The sequence below is a fragment of the Dama dama genome, chromosome X, assembly GCF_033118175.1.
Source record: "Dama dama isolate Ldn47 chromosome X, ASM3311817v1, whole genome shotgun sequence".
In the NCBI taxonomy this organism is placed as follows: Eukaryota; Metazoa; Chordata; class Mammalia; order Artiodactyla; family Cervidae; genus Dama; species Dama dama.
In genome coordinates, this window is record NC_083714.1 from 101,188,355 (window position 1) to 101,202,023 (window position 13,669).

At 45.7% G+C, this 13,669-nt stretch overlaps 1 protein-coding gene across 10 annotated transcripts in view; it reads right to left on the reverse strand.

Moving 5' to 3' along the window:
- Nucleotides 1-1,144: 1,144 nt before the first annotated feature.
- The window catches only part of HUWE1 (HECT, UBA and WWE domain containing E3 ubiquitin protein ligase 1), a 152,846-nt gene continuing 140,321 nt past the window's right edge, over nucleotides 1,145-13,669 (reverse strand). For 8 of the 10 annotated variants that reach the window (XM_061137923.1, XM_061137921.1, XM_061137929.1 and 5 more), the window contains 17 exons: nucleotides 13,481-13,605; nucleotides 13,185-13,341; nucleotides 11,845-11,977; nucleotides 11,375-11,577; nucleotides 10,654-10,781; nucleotides 9,402-9,498; nucleotides 7,531-7,686; nucleotides 6,895-7,140; nucleotides 6,511-6,628; nucleotides 5,557-5,697; nucleotides 5,155-5,232; nucleotides 4,288-4,575; nucleotides 4,065-4,170; nucleotides 3,322-3,439; nucleotides 2,843-3,024; nucleotides 2,372-2,562; nucleotides 1,145-1,772 (listed from right to left, as the gene is read on the reverse strand). In XM_061137923.1, coding sequence (XP_060993906.1) covers nucleotides 1,670-1,772; nucleotides 2,372-2,562; nucleotides 2,843-3,024; nucleotides 3,322-3,439; nucleotides 4,065-4,170; nucleotides 4,288-4,575; nucleotides 5,155-5,232; nucleotides 5,557-5,697; nucleotides 6,511-6,628; nucleotides 6,895-7,140; nucleotides 7,531-7,686; nucleotides 9,402-9,498; nucleotides 10,654-10,781; nucleotides 11,375-11,577; nucleotides 11,845-11,977; nucleotides 13,185-13,341; nucleotides 13,481-13,605 — 2,570 coding nt within the window. In that variant the 3' untranslated portion in view covers nucleotides 1,145-1,669. The remainder of the gene's footprint in view (nucleotides 1,773-2,371; nucleotides 2,563-2,842; nucleotides 3,025-3,321; nucleotides 3,440-4,064; nucleotides 4,171-4,287; nucleotides 4,576-5,154; nucleotides 5,233-5,556; nucleotides 5,698-6,510; nucleotides 6,629-6,894; nucleotides 7,141-7,530; nucleotides 7,687-9,401; nucleotides 9,499-10,653; nucleotides 10,782-11,374; nucleotides 11,578-11,844; nucleotides 11,978-13,184; nucleotides 13,342-13,480; nucleotides 13,606-13,669) is intronic. The other 2 variants (XM_061137926.1, XM_061137927.1) reach the window with 2 other exon arrangements.

A 13,669-nucleotide genomic window follows, 5' to 3' on the forward strand; every position in this document is an offset into this window, starting at 1 on the left:
CAATTCTACTGTATTTCTGCTCATCCACTCATTTTAAAGCCCTGCTGGACTCCCAGCCTCATCTCAGGCCACTATTCTTCACTCAAGCCTTGTCCTAGCAACTGAACTCCTGCTGTGTTGACCCTGATTACCCTCTCCTCCTTAATCTTCACTCTCACACAGCCTTATGATTCAACCCAAGTGCCAATGACAACAGAAAGCCTTTCCTGATCTCCCAGGCTAGACCAGACACTTCTGCTCTGCGTACCCAGAGATTCCCCCTTCCAACATCTGGATGCAGAACTGATCTGTCTCCTCCTCTTGACTAGAAGCTTAATAGGAGGGTAGAGGGTTGATTCATCTGTCCTCTCAGTAGTCAGAAGGGCCAGGAACAGGCAAGTGTGAATGCTTGAAGGAAAAAAAAAAGACTAGTAGCTATTTGCATCAAGACCAAGGGATCAGGTTAAGAACACACACACTACTGCTTTCCTAGATCCACACTCTGGGACATGGTCAAGGGAAAAATTTTTAAGTAGAGCTTTAGAGACTGAGAAAAACCACACAAAGCCAGTACCACTGAGTTTACTAAACTTTTATTACTTTTCTCTTTGAAGGCTGGAGCCATCAAAGCTCTTAGTGCTTTAAGTGCTGGATGGAGTGAAAAAACCCACAAGGGACTATTGGTCGATCTGTGAACAGATCTGACAAGAAAATGCAAAACAGAACCAAAAAGGATGCAAAGACTGTTCTGGGGAGCCAGTCAAATTATTTATTAAAATTTGTTAGAAGTAAACTAAAACATTAATAACTGAAATCAAAATTTTAAACTGAGCTCCAGACTTGAAACTCTTACAAAGGCTCAGGATATAGAACCTTCGGTTGGGTTGAGAGAATTCTCTTAACAACCTGCTGGTTTGTTCTCCTAGAGCAAGGCGGTGCTTTGTCCTTAGCTACAATCTCTAACACCATCACCACTCCCAAGTGTAGATGCCATTCTGAAAAAGATCCCCTCAGTTCCTGATGACCGTGAAGGAGGAGGATGCACCAGTGTGGTAACAGAAATAGCTTTCTGGAGATTCCATTTGGATTTTTTCTCCAGTCATCTAGCATGTGTTCAAGAGGTGCTTGTTTTTTTTAAACTTGAAAAAAACTCCATTGTGAAAAGTGAGTTATGAAGAGTGCTCTTTATTTGAAACCTCCACAACACAGACGCCAATCTTGTCTCGCATTGAATCATTAGCTGTGCACATCAACACATTCCAAGCACAAATTAAGAATTGCAAACAGAACAAAAAAATATATATATATATAATTTTTTCCCCTATCCAAAGGTTTCAAGTCTCAATGCAGCAAATCCTTCTGAACACAGAATCTGAGGAGCACACTGTTCAAACAGTTGGGACAAACGGGTCCCTGTAAAGGCTACTGCCTTTTTAACACATGGGGTGGGGGATCATGGACGGCATGGAATGGGGAGAGGAGGTGAGGAAAAGGGAGCCGGTAGAGAGGATGAGCAGGAAAGGGGGAACGGGTATGCGCTGGGGCAGCTGGGACACACACATGGTGAGTTGGTGGATTTCATTTATTGGTTTTTGACATTTCTTTCTGGTTCTTTTTTGTTTTCATTTCCCCCTTTCCCAGGTCCAACAATGATTAAAAAAAAACCCCTACAGTAGTGGGTGTGGCCCTTTTAGGCCAGCCCAAAGCCTTCAGAGCACTCCTGGATGGCCAATAGTAGCATGTGGCGGAGCTTCTCAAAGCTCTCATAGGCAGGCAGGTCCAGCTGATTAAAACTAGGGAAAGAAGACACATCAATTCGTGACAAAAGATGATAACCAAATCCCTGTGTTCTCATGGTGCCCACCTGATTTCTGCCTGTACACTCCCAATCTTGTCCTAGCCTTGTCTGCCCTTCTCAGATCTGGCCCCACTACTGGCTACCAGGCACCTAAAATATAACCTGACCCTATCACTCCTCCTTAAATACCATGGCCTACCCATGGTATAAATACTACCTCCCTAATACCATACCCCTTGGAGCCCGAGCCTCCAAGGAGGCATTCAGGGTCACTGGTCACCTCTGCTGAGTTCTTTAGCATTCTGCTCCCTGCAACTTCTTGCTCTGATCATGCTGAGCCCTGGAATACACCTTGTTCTCACAGGGCAGTTTTCACCTGCAATATTTCCCCAGCCCCACTGTGAATCTGGGTCAGCTTCTCATCTCAAACACCATCATCTCCACAAAAACCAGCAAACTGTGAGCTACCCGTAGGTTCAGGGTAGCTGGGGCTTGATCTGGCTTCTTGACTACTCCTGACCATGGTAGGGGTACAGAAGTGGCAAATATGCAAGTTCAATCCAAATGCTGAAAAGAACAAACCCTTTCTCTTACCATGTGTGAGCTGAAGGCAGGCGGTCTGTGGACCTGTCATCTCGATGGATTTGAAACTTCTGAATGCCATTCATGCCTTCAAGGGCAGCAAAACCTTGCAGGGGCACCTTGGAAGTACCTGTGACAAACTGGAGGAACTTGGCACGGTCAGCTTGATCGAAAGAACGCAATGCTCTCCAGAACCACTGGATCTACGGGAATGAACACAAGAAGACAGCATTAGGTAGAGAGCTCCTGGAAGAAAGGGGGATGGGATATGGAATGTTAGGCAACTCCCTTCTGTGGGACAGGTTTCAGTTCTTCCATTCACATGATGACATCACCTGAAAACTGAAAACTCCAGGAAAGTGAAGTTAGGTTCAGGTAAGCTATCACTCAAAACCCCCCTCCCCTAAGAGTACCGGTTTATTTTGTTGTCATACAAACTAACACTGCTTAAGGATACAGGGAGGGATGCCAGCATCAGCTTACCTGAATAGAGTTGGACTGGTACTTGTGATATTCAGTGTTAGATTTCAAATCGTCAATGTCGATTGTGGGCAGTCCTGATATAAGTAGCTCTAACTCTTGCTCAGTGAAGATGGAAATGAGGCGCTTTGGAATGATCTCATAGAAACCTTCTAAGAAAGCCGCCAGCTGTTTGCGAATGGCTCCTGGGGAAAGAACCAACAAGCCACGTGGCATCTGAACTTGTACAACTGTCAGAGGTCAGAGATACCTAATCCAGGAGGATGCTGACTGATCTTCCTACCTCACCCATCACTGCTTCTAGGCCCCTATATGAGGGTGGACGAAGGGAAATATTTTTTGGTCAGTTTTTTGGACTCCTTTTTTGCAAGGCATTTGTGGCTGGCATAGGGGAAAAGAAGAAACAATGTCTGTGTAATGAGTGAGGGCTGACCTTGGTCCCATTTTGAACAGTTAGGGGGTCTGAGAGACATTTCCCCTACCTGTCATTCTCATCTGGCACACCAGGTGTACATATTCCTTCTTATTTTCCTCTGTTACCAAGATGTTGGCCCCATTGGGTTTGAGGTCACGAACTTCACAGACTCCAAACTCTTGGACCTAGAATACCCAAAATACCAATAATATGAATCAGGCTTGGTCTAGGATGGGACTTACATAGATACCTAGAAACATACCCTAAACTCTCTGCTGTATCCTGGGCAAAGAAATAAAGCAAGGTCATAAAAAACAAACAAAACACAATGACTTTTCTCATGAGCTCATGAATCCCTAAATGGAAAAGGCGAAGGGTTTAGTCCTAAAACCATATGGAAAATGTCAATAGTAAAAGGGAAAAGGTCATGGATAATATAATGTAATACAAAAAAAATCTTTGTGTAAAGCAATTTTGGGGAAGCATAACCTTGAGATTTTTTTGTTTTTCATCTATCTCTATTTGCACAATTTTTCTACAATGAAATACACCTTTGGGAATGATGAATAGTGTACTAGAGTTTTTTTTCCCCCCAAAATATAGGGGAAACTAGTATTGTTTTACAAATTCTGGTTTTTCTGTTTGTGCTGTCTCATGCAAATACTCACTGCTCTCTGACAGACAGGGAACGGGGCATAAAATTTTAAGACTGATGTATTAAGAGGTTATCCAATGTCAGTTCAAGAGCAATCCCGTAATGGGTTTCCTAAATTAGTTGGGGTGTGCCACAGTCAGGATCTCCTGACCTACCTCAGTGCTGAAGGTGAGATCATAGCCTAGTGTGGAGACATCATTTTCCAGCAGATAAACCAGGCCCTGGTAGAAGTGGTAGTCTTCACTCTCCATATCTGTATATCTAGATAAACACAAACAGGGTCTTGGATTGGGGTGGCAGAGAGGCAGCTTAGGGATGGGGCACAAGGACCAGATTTCCAGGACTGTGGACAGTCCCAGGGTTGTGCCACATCCTTACCTGACAGACTTGCCCAAAATGTGTTTGTAGAAGGACCGAGTAAAGTAGCACTCCAGGAGGCGGTTGTCATAAACAGCTTTGGCCACGATGCGTCCAACAAACTTGAAGTAGCTGAGGTGGTTGGGGTTGCAGTGAGAAGATGGATTGATGGTGTATGTGACCCGATCACCAGGTGAGGTACGGAACAAGGCATACATAGGGTTAAACATCTCCCGAGAGATGATCATATACCACTCCCGCAGGAGCCCTCCAGCATCCTGCCCTTCTTCTCCTTCAAATACTATATACCTGTTTAAGAGAGCAGAAACAGGGATATGCAGAAAGCCCAGGACAAATCCAATCTTCTGCACAGCATGTCCTGAGTGAGTGACTGAGTGAAGCAGTAGCTGGGGAGTGCAGAGTCAGAGGACAGTGGTAAATGCAGAGTGCCAGGAGAGCCCAGAAGAGAGATGGGAACCTGGGACAGAAAAGGGCATCACTGATGGAAGAGATGTTCTGAAGTGTCAGTAAAGGCTCACTGATATCCCAGAAAACACTAATAGGAAAGATATAAAGGCCTAATAAGGCCTTTAAACAGGAAGGAGTCATCAAGTGGTATCAAAGAGAGCTGAGCTGAGTTTGATGTCTATTATGATTTAGTGGTGGAAGAGTAGGATTCAGTCTGTGTTGGAAGATTCTCTGAACTCCTGTGTGACGACATGGATAGTGAGTCCATGCCACAAGGGGAGGGAGGAATCAAGTTCCTGAGTTCAAGAGCATCATCAAACGACTTCAATAGGTCTATCATCTCACTGGCTCCCATGACACATGATACTGCAAACTGCCAATCTCCTCTAGGTGGCGTCAGAATCACCAGGGAGTGATTACCAATTTGGTGGGGAGTCACTCTTGCAAGTGTGGTCTCCCTCAACCCAGGGTACCATTTGCTCAGCAGGCTTCCCGTTCCTAGTGTAACAATGGAGAAAAGCTCTTTGTGAAGCCATCAAGTGTACTTTTGTAAATTCCACAGACTCTCCTATCTGTATAGGAATTGTTGGGCAGTTCAGCCCAAGGGCCAGCTAGCCAACAGAAGACCAGTCTCATAAGACTGGGCAGAGAATATGGACGACAGCTCAGTGAGAGCTAGATTCCTCTTAGGAATTCCTACCAGGGAGGGCAAGCACCTCTCTAAGTTCCCCTGAACATTTGGGCCCCAAGTAAGCCTTCACTACCCAGTAGGAAGGGCCAGAACCACCCCATCCTGTTTTACTCTCTGCTCTGGGTTCTTACAATCGATTCTTCATTTCTTCAGGGGATTTCCGGTGCAGCTCACGATAGGAGTCTTCAAAGACATGGTCACGACGAACGTGCACAGCCATGTCTTCTTTCCGGAGTCCCTCATCTAAACGTTCCAGCTCTTGGCGGAAATATCTTGGGAAGTAGGAAAGAAGGGAAAATAAGATTGGGGTGGCAGAGCAAATTTCTGTTTGCCTGATTAGGATGAAGACCCACAGTGATGTTCCCCTCATCCTCCAGACACTTTGACCTCTGCTCGCCAACTTTTCTATTTTTTTCCTGCGGAAATGCCCAGTATCCTCTGGAGAAGAGAATGGCAACCCAGTCCAGTATTCTTGTCTGCAGAATCCCATGGACAGAGGAGGCTGGTGGGCTATAGTCCATGGGATCACAAAGAGTTAGACACGACTGAGTGACTAACACTACTACTACTACTTGGGAAAGGTAGGTCATTCACTACCAACCCTAAATTTTCCCGATGTCCATCAAATAGGGGCCCACAGACATTATGGCATGGAATTTCTGCAATAAGCAGGTAAGCATGTGTAGGTGTACAGAAAGGAAGAGAAGAGTAAAAAATGACAGAAGTGCTGTGGAGGCCTTCTCGACCCTTCCAAGCCCTGCTGTTAATATACTATGGCTACCTGCATCTCCTGTATTACCCCAAAGGATAGAGAGGGATTTTAGAATTCATGTGGTTAAACAAAGGCTTGCACTTCTCTGATGAAGAACAGAGACTAGGTTGGAGAGCACCAAGGAATATTTAGGTACAGTGGCACTTGGTGGCAAAGATGAGTCTCTTCCCCCTGTTTAGCACCATTCCAATCCAGGAGCTGCCATCGAGGAAAACTTTCTCTGGAAACATCACCCCTGGAGGATGTTTGGCTCCTTTTTGGGAGGGGAGATACTATTTAGAAAGCGCCCCCCCCCAACATCCAGGGCACATACTTGCGCTTAACATCAAAGTCAAGGACACGAATGTAGTCTACCAGGACAGCAAAAGGCCCATCAGCGAGGTGGGTGGTGGACTGCCGTAGGATCTGGTTTAACACAGTGCGATGAGTCTCTGAGGGGAGAAAGGACAGCAGGAATCAGCACATCATGGGTCATGGAAGAAGGGACCTCAGTCAGTCAGTCAGCAACTCTTCCTTGTTTTAGGGAAAAAAAGTGTGGCATAAAAAGACTCCCAGACCCAGTCCCTAACTTATTAGTCTCACTTTCCAACATACACACACACACTCACCCTGCAAATCAGCTGACAACAAAATATATGAAATGACCCTGTAGAAAAATGAAGCCTTCTACATTTGGGGGCCTAAGAGTTCCCTGTACCTGCAAAGCGAAGAAACTTCTGTGTGTCAGGGGGCAGGCTTGAGGAGATGTGCATAGACGAGGGCTCCCGGGAGAAGAACGGGTCAAGGGAGGAAGGAGTGGCTGGGGTTAAAGGGGCAGGGGACAGTGGAGGCGGCTCGTCCTTGATGTGTGCCAGCTGGCTCTCACGGGTGTCCCGGATAGGAGGCTTGCTCTCCCGCTCTGTTGCATGGACCAGAAAGAAGGCCTCGACAGCAGGTTGTAGCACTGGGGGTAGGAATGATATAGGACAGTGACATTTTACTTGATAAACTTCAACATATAAACCTCTTCTCCCTCAGAATCAAATTTCAAAACTACTAGATGGAAACTTGCAGGAGATACATAATGGTGCCACAGAGGAAGTCAGAGCTTCTAAAGAAAAATGGGATAGACAACCAGTTATAAAGATTCCCTTAGTCTAAAGAGTAGAAGATAACAGCTACCAAAAGAGAAAGCAAATCTTTTTTTCTGATAATGAAGTCAGAGAAAAAACCCTCTCCTTTGAACTCTCATGGAAACCTGAGGGAGAGGAGTAATCTGGAAGGAAGAAAATTAAGCTGGCAGAAAGGGCCCCAGAACAGATCAGCGGGCCTGGGCCATCAGGCCACAACTTACCTAGCACCGCATGCTGGTCATGGGATTCCTCCAGTTCCTTTAGACACTCTCCCAGCATGTCCCACAGCTCATCCAAGTTCAGCTGCTCACTGAGCAGGGGTAACTCAGGTGGCCTCTCCTCCTTCTCCTTCTCCCCCTGTGGAGTTCCATCTGAGCCTAGACAGCACACAGAGGAGAGATTCAGGAAGCTTTTTCTTCATTCAGACCAAATGCATAGGCCATTAGAGAGGCTAAATAGACTGGTCCACTGGCCACTGAGTAACATCTGAAAGCAAGCTCTAGCCCTACACTGAATGGCATTTAAGCAGAATAAAATACAAGAAAAAGTTTGTCTAGTTGCACTAGACACTTTTCAAGCGCTCCATAGCTACATGGAGCTAATGGCTACTGCAGAAAAATTCTACCACACAGTGTTGGTCTTCTCATTGCCTTAACAGCTCCCAGAACACCTATGGATTATTAAATGATCTTCTTGTTGTTGTTCAGGCATGTCCGACTCTTTGCAACCCCATGGAATGCAGCACACCAGGCATCCCTATCCTTCACTATCTCCTGGCGTTTGCTCACTCATGTCCATTGAGTCGATGATAAGCCAATCATCTCATCCTCTGTTGCTCACTTCTCCTCCCACCCTCAGTTTTTCCCCAGCATCAGGGTCTTTTCCAATTAAATGATATAATATTTTTTTAAAAACAGATGTCCTATGATGACACTATCCCACAGGAATCTGTAAAAGGGTGCCCAAAAGCATTCTATATGAAATTAACCTTGAGAAATGCTGCTAATAATAGCATCCACTGTGTTCTAGGACTGCTTTAAGTGTTATACATACACGTTAACTCAATCCTACCTAGGAACATCCCTACTTTAAATGAAGAAACTGAAAGAGGTCCCAGAGATTGTAAATGGGGAGACAAACACATGCTTTCTCCACACAGTATTGTCACAGTATCTTTAAAAAAGTATTTATTTTTGGCCATGGTGGGTCTTCATTGCTGTGTGGGCTTTTCTCTAGTTGTGGTGGCTTCTCTTGTTGCAGAGCACTGGCTCTAGAGTGTGAGGGCTTCAGTAGTTGCAGCACCTGGGCTCTAGAGCACAGGCTCAATAATTGTGGTGCGTGGGCTTAGTTGCTCTGTGGCATATGGGATCTTCCTGGATCAGGGATCGGACCCATGTCTCCTGCAATGGCAGGAAGATTCTTTACCGCTAAGCCACCAGGGAGGCACCTATTGGTTTATTTGGCTGGCCCATGTCTTCATTGTGGCATGTGGTGTCTTTTAGTTGTGGCATGAGAACTCTCAGTTGTGGCATATGGGATCTAGTTCCCTGATCAGGGATTGAAAGTCTTAGCCATTGAACTACTAGGGAAGTCTCGATATCACATATTTCTACTACTATCAGAGGATACGCTCTGAGATATTTTAGCACTTTGAAATTTATTAAGCTAAAGCTCTGGATATGGTTAATTTTGGTACATGTTCTATATGCATTTCAAAAAGTTTATTCTGTTGTTATTGGCTGTGGTGTTCTGTATATGTCAAAATTATTAATAGTTTTTCAGATCTTTTATATCCTTAGTAGGTTAGTCACCCAGAGCATGTGGGATCTTCCTGGATCAGGGATTGAAGCTGTGTCCCCGGCATTGGCAGGTGGATTCTTTACCATGGAAGCATCAGGGAAGCCCCATAGTTTCTTTATTACAGAAATTGCAGTGTGTGCTAGGATTCTCCAATGAGGACCAGGTGGTGATGGTTAGTGACTTTAGTTGACTGGTACGGGTCTAACAATATATAGAAACCAGGGATGAGACACCCATTCCATGAAGATTGGCTCTCCCTTTTGTTGGGCTGGAAATAGGAAGCAGTACTGACCAATGGACTGAGTATCTTGAGCACTGGGAGATGGCTGGTCCACATCCATGGGTGACTCCTCCCTTCGGACAGATGCCTCTGACTGGCTTGACTCCGACTGGATAAAAGGGAGACAAAGTCACATAAAGGGTGCAACTAACTCTGTTTTCCTCAGGGATAGGCTAGAGGCGGTCCTACAATCTCTTACATATCATTAAGCTTGGAAAGCAGCCTCCCATATGGAAAGAAGTTTCCTTAGCTCTCCAGTACAAAAGAATGGCCTTCCCACCTCCTCTGCTGTCTTCCACCCTGAGCTAGCATGCTTTTCCAAAGAGCTCCCTGGATGCCTGCCATTTGCCTCGATTCTATTCCAGGTCTGAGTCCAGTCAGGCACCAGCCTCCTGGACTTCAAGACTTCTAGGAACAGTTTATATGTGTGCGTGTGTGTGTATACAGCGCAGATGGGCAAAAGGTAGGTTTGCTCTTTGTTTATACGTTTGTGTTTGTGTGTGTGTGTATAAAACTCAGATGGGCAAAAGGTAGGTTTGCTCTTTGGAGGAAATAACAGGGGAATGAATTAATGCAATCTCTGATGGGTGGGATTGGCTTTTTAAACCAACAGGCCTCAAGATATCCTTATTTCTTGGATCTTGGGAAGGTAACTTGCATGTTGTATAAGGACAAGCAAACAATGAATGCCATAGTGTATATACATGATGCTAGGCTTTTCCTACAGTCACTCTATGCTGAGATCGTAACAATGAACTGGCTACCTAGGAACCTGAAGGCTTCCTCCTAAAAGAGCCTGAGTGCCTGGGTGCCAAGGGAGTATGAAGAATAGAGGCAGAGACCAGGGTGGAGGGACCAGCCATTGCCGGAAGAGGCTATGTGGGAAGTGTACCAAGCTTGGGAGACTTTCAAGGGCAGGATTCCTGATATGTCTCTGATGCACTTGCATTGTTCCATGAGACTGAAAAATCTTTATCCCGTATCCCCTCAGGACCTAGACACTTAGCGTTATGCAGTTTGCAAAAGCGCCACTATTGACTGGATAGCTGGGAGTGGGGTATGATGGCCAAGCTTTAAACCAAATCAAACCAATGAACAGTCAAGAAAGCACCAAGAGAAATTAACTCTGTTGTCCAGAAGCATTCATATAGCCAACTTAATGCAAAAGCATACAAGGTAAGGGCAATGAAATCCCACTGATGATATATATGGTGGGAGAGGGAGGAGAGACAAATGAATGAGGGGCCACAGGCATCATGCTAACCGTTGCTGCTTGTTGCTGTCTCCGCGCCCTCTGACCCTCACGTACCATTTGTATAATGGCATCAGCCTCAGCCTCCAGCTGCCGAACAGCTGCCTGGATGCTGCTAGCTGAGCCTAAACCGGAGGAACCTGGGAGAAAGAAAAAAGAAGGTAAGATGTAACCTGTGGAAAGAGGGAATGCTCAATTTTCTGTGTCCCATCTCCTGAGCCACCACAAGCATCTTGCTGAGGTCTTTGAGCTTTACGCTCAGTTAGTCTCAGAGTGCTCACTGTCAGGCACTAAGAGCTACCATTACAGGTAAGGGCAGGGGACATGGGGTTAGGCAGATGGATGGTGGCAGGTGAGAGTTCTGTAGGACAGAGGGGAAGGATTTGGCAGGCCATAGCTGAGGTAACATGGCTACAATATTTTAGCCAGGAGTAATCAAGGAAGCAGAGAGGAGACAAAGACAGTGAGTTAAATCTTGTTCACCAAAAGATCTGTCCCCAATTTTCTCGTCAGATTTCCAGTCCCTTTAATTCCCACTTGCCCTAGTGAAATTTCCTATGTAGACGGCTTGAGTCAGATACAGAATACAGCCACCAACATTTTAAGAAAGGATCATCACTTCCTTTAGAAAAGGTCAAACAGGAAGGAGACACGACATTAAGTCCTGCCCTCCTGGGTCTCTTGTTTTTCCACCACCAAACTTGCCCCTCAACTGGACACCCCAGTTCCATACCTAGCCTGCCTGTCTGCTTGGCCTTCTTGTTAGCACGGCGCGTGTCATCCCGGAGCTGGATGATGACCTGCAGTACCCTCAAGAAGAACTTCTGGGTAGATGTCTTGGATGTCAACATGGACATAGAAGGCAGTTGGAGCTCCCGGCCACCCAGAGGCCGCTTCTGAGATGCCACGATTACCACATTCTCAGCCACGTCAAACCTGGATAGTGTAGAGGTGGCTCGCATATATTGAGAGCATCAAAGCAGAAACACCCAGAACAAGCAGGGCTTTCTTGTGTCAACCAGAGGGTATGGAATTTCAGAAGGAAATCACACATGTAGGAAAAACAGGGCCATGTGCATATAGGAAAGAAACAAAATTGGCTCAGAGAGGAGGGAAAAAATAACAACTAGAAAATCAGGAAGAACCACTTTTCATAATGTCCCAGACCCCAACTCCACAGCCAGATGGGCAGCTGCCACCTACCTGCTCTGCATTTTGCCTTTCAGCTTGGTGGTCTGTGGCTGTTCCTCAGGGAGGCCATCAGGGGAGAGGGTTTCACACTGGGCTCGCCGCTGCTGTTCCAGATTGTATTCCCGTAGCTCAGCCAGAAGGGTTCCTGGGCAGGCAGAGAAGCCAGAAGTGTTGAGACTTCCCTGAAGTCTCTAAAGCAGCTAAAAGCCCAAAACTTTTCAAGAAACCTTCCCAGGCCGTCCTCTTTGCTCAGCTGTACTGAACTTGGCAGTGTACAAGAATTTTGCTCCATTCATTTTACTGTGTACTCATGGATCAGCTGCTCAAGGGCCAATGGTTTACCTGGCCTCAAGGATTTGCTGAATCTACATGAAATGCACCTCAGTGCAGAGGGGAAAAAGTATCTCTTTTGAAGCCTGTATACCTCTCAAACTTCTGAGGTTTTTGTGGTAGTTTCAGCAAATTACTTAACCTCTTTCCCAATTTGCTTACCCATTTTTAATAATGGGGGCTAATATTGCTTAACCTCACAAGGCTGCTTTGAGAATTAGGAGATAACTGTCTAGAATAGTGCCTAGGACATTGCCTGGCCTAAGGGTGCTGAATAAACTGGTGACAGTCAAGAGGTCTCATCCAGAAGAACTTTGTAATTCTCATGCAGCAAAGAATATCCTCGGTCATATAGTCTAATTGACTCCCATATCACCTCAGCTCCAGCAACATTTGTGAGGAGATAACTACACAAGTAGCTGAGATCTAGGGAGACCCATGAGTGGGATGGAGGTGGGAGAGAACAAAGAGAGTCTCTATGCTGAAAGCAAATCTGACTCTACTCCTTGATTCATAATCACTACACCATCCCGGGTTTTAGTTTTCTTCTTGGTAAAATGGGAAAAAGACTGAACTAGATGATTTTCTTAGAATTTTTGTACCCTCAAAATTGCACAAAGGCAGAGGGTATTATTCTCTCAACTCCTAAGCCTGAAGGCAGTGTAGGTGCATCTCTCAGGTGGTGAACTGCCTCAGCAGGTTCATCATAGGGCTCTTATGAGAGCCCAGATTGGGAAAGCAATGCCAGTGTTATGGATGCTCATTTTCCTTCACTAAGCGACTGCTGTGTGCCAGGGAATATAGAGAGAAGGCTAGCTTTGCTCTCAGAGAACAACTGAACAGAGGAAAACAGATTCTGACAACCTAGTGATATCAGTGCTGTGATAAAAGCATGCATGGAAGCTGTGCTACAGATGTAGAGTGGATATGATTCAGCCTGGGGGTTCAGGAAGGCTTCCATAAAGAGGTGACACCTATGTGGAAGGTTTCAGAAAGACAGGGTACTTTATTCTTATTATTACCTATCTGTTTACAAAGGGTATAACCCAGATGGCGGGCTCCATTCAGTAGCAACTTCAAAACAGTGTCCCGGGTCCCAGGGTCCCCCCGAGAGAGCTGCAGTAACACATTGGCTGCATCCTCTAGGCCTTCTTCAGAACAAGAATGGGATGTCAACACCTGGGGGAAAAAGAAGGGAGATTGGGCAAGCCCCAACTTGAGAACTAAAACATTATTCACCCCAGTCAATCCTAATATTATCCACCCCCATTGACTCTTTCTCCCCCAACCTTGGGAGGTCAGAAAAGCTTGGACTTACTTCCACAGAGAGCTGGAGCTGATTTTCAGTGAGGCCAGAGGATACCATCTTAAAGTCTGTGCTGCTGCTGCCACCGATATCACCAACTTTAGCTGGAGATTTGCTGGCCTTAGTAGTAGTAGTAGCTTTGAGAAACAGAACACTGTAAGCCTCTGAAACTCACTTGCTACAGACTTAAAGTGGCAGAGT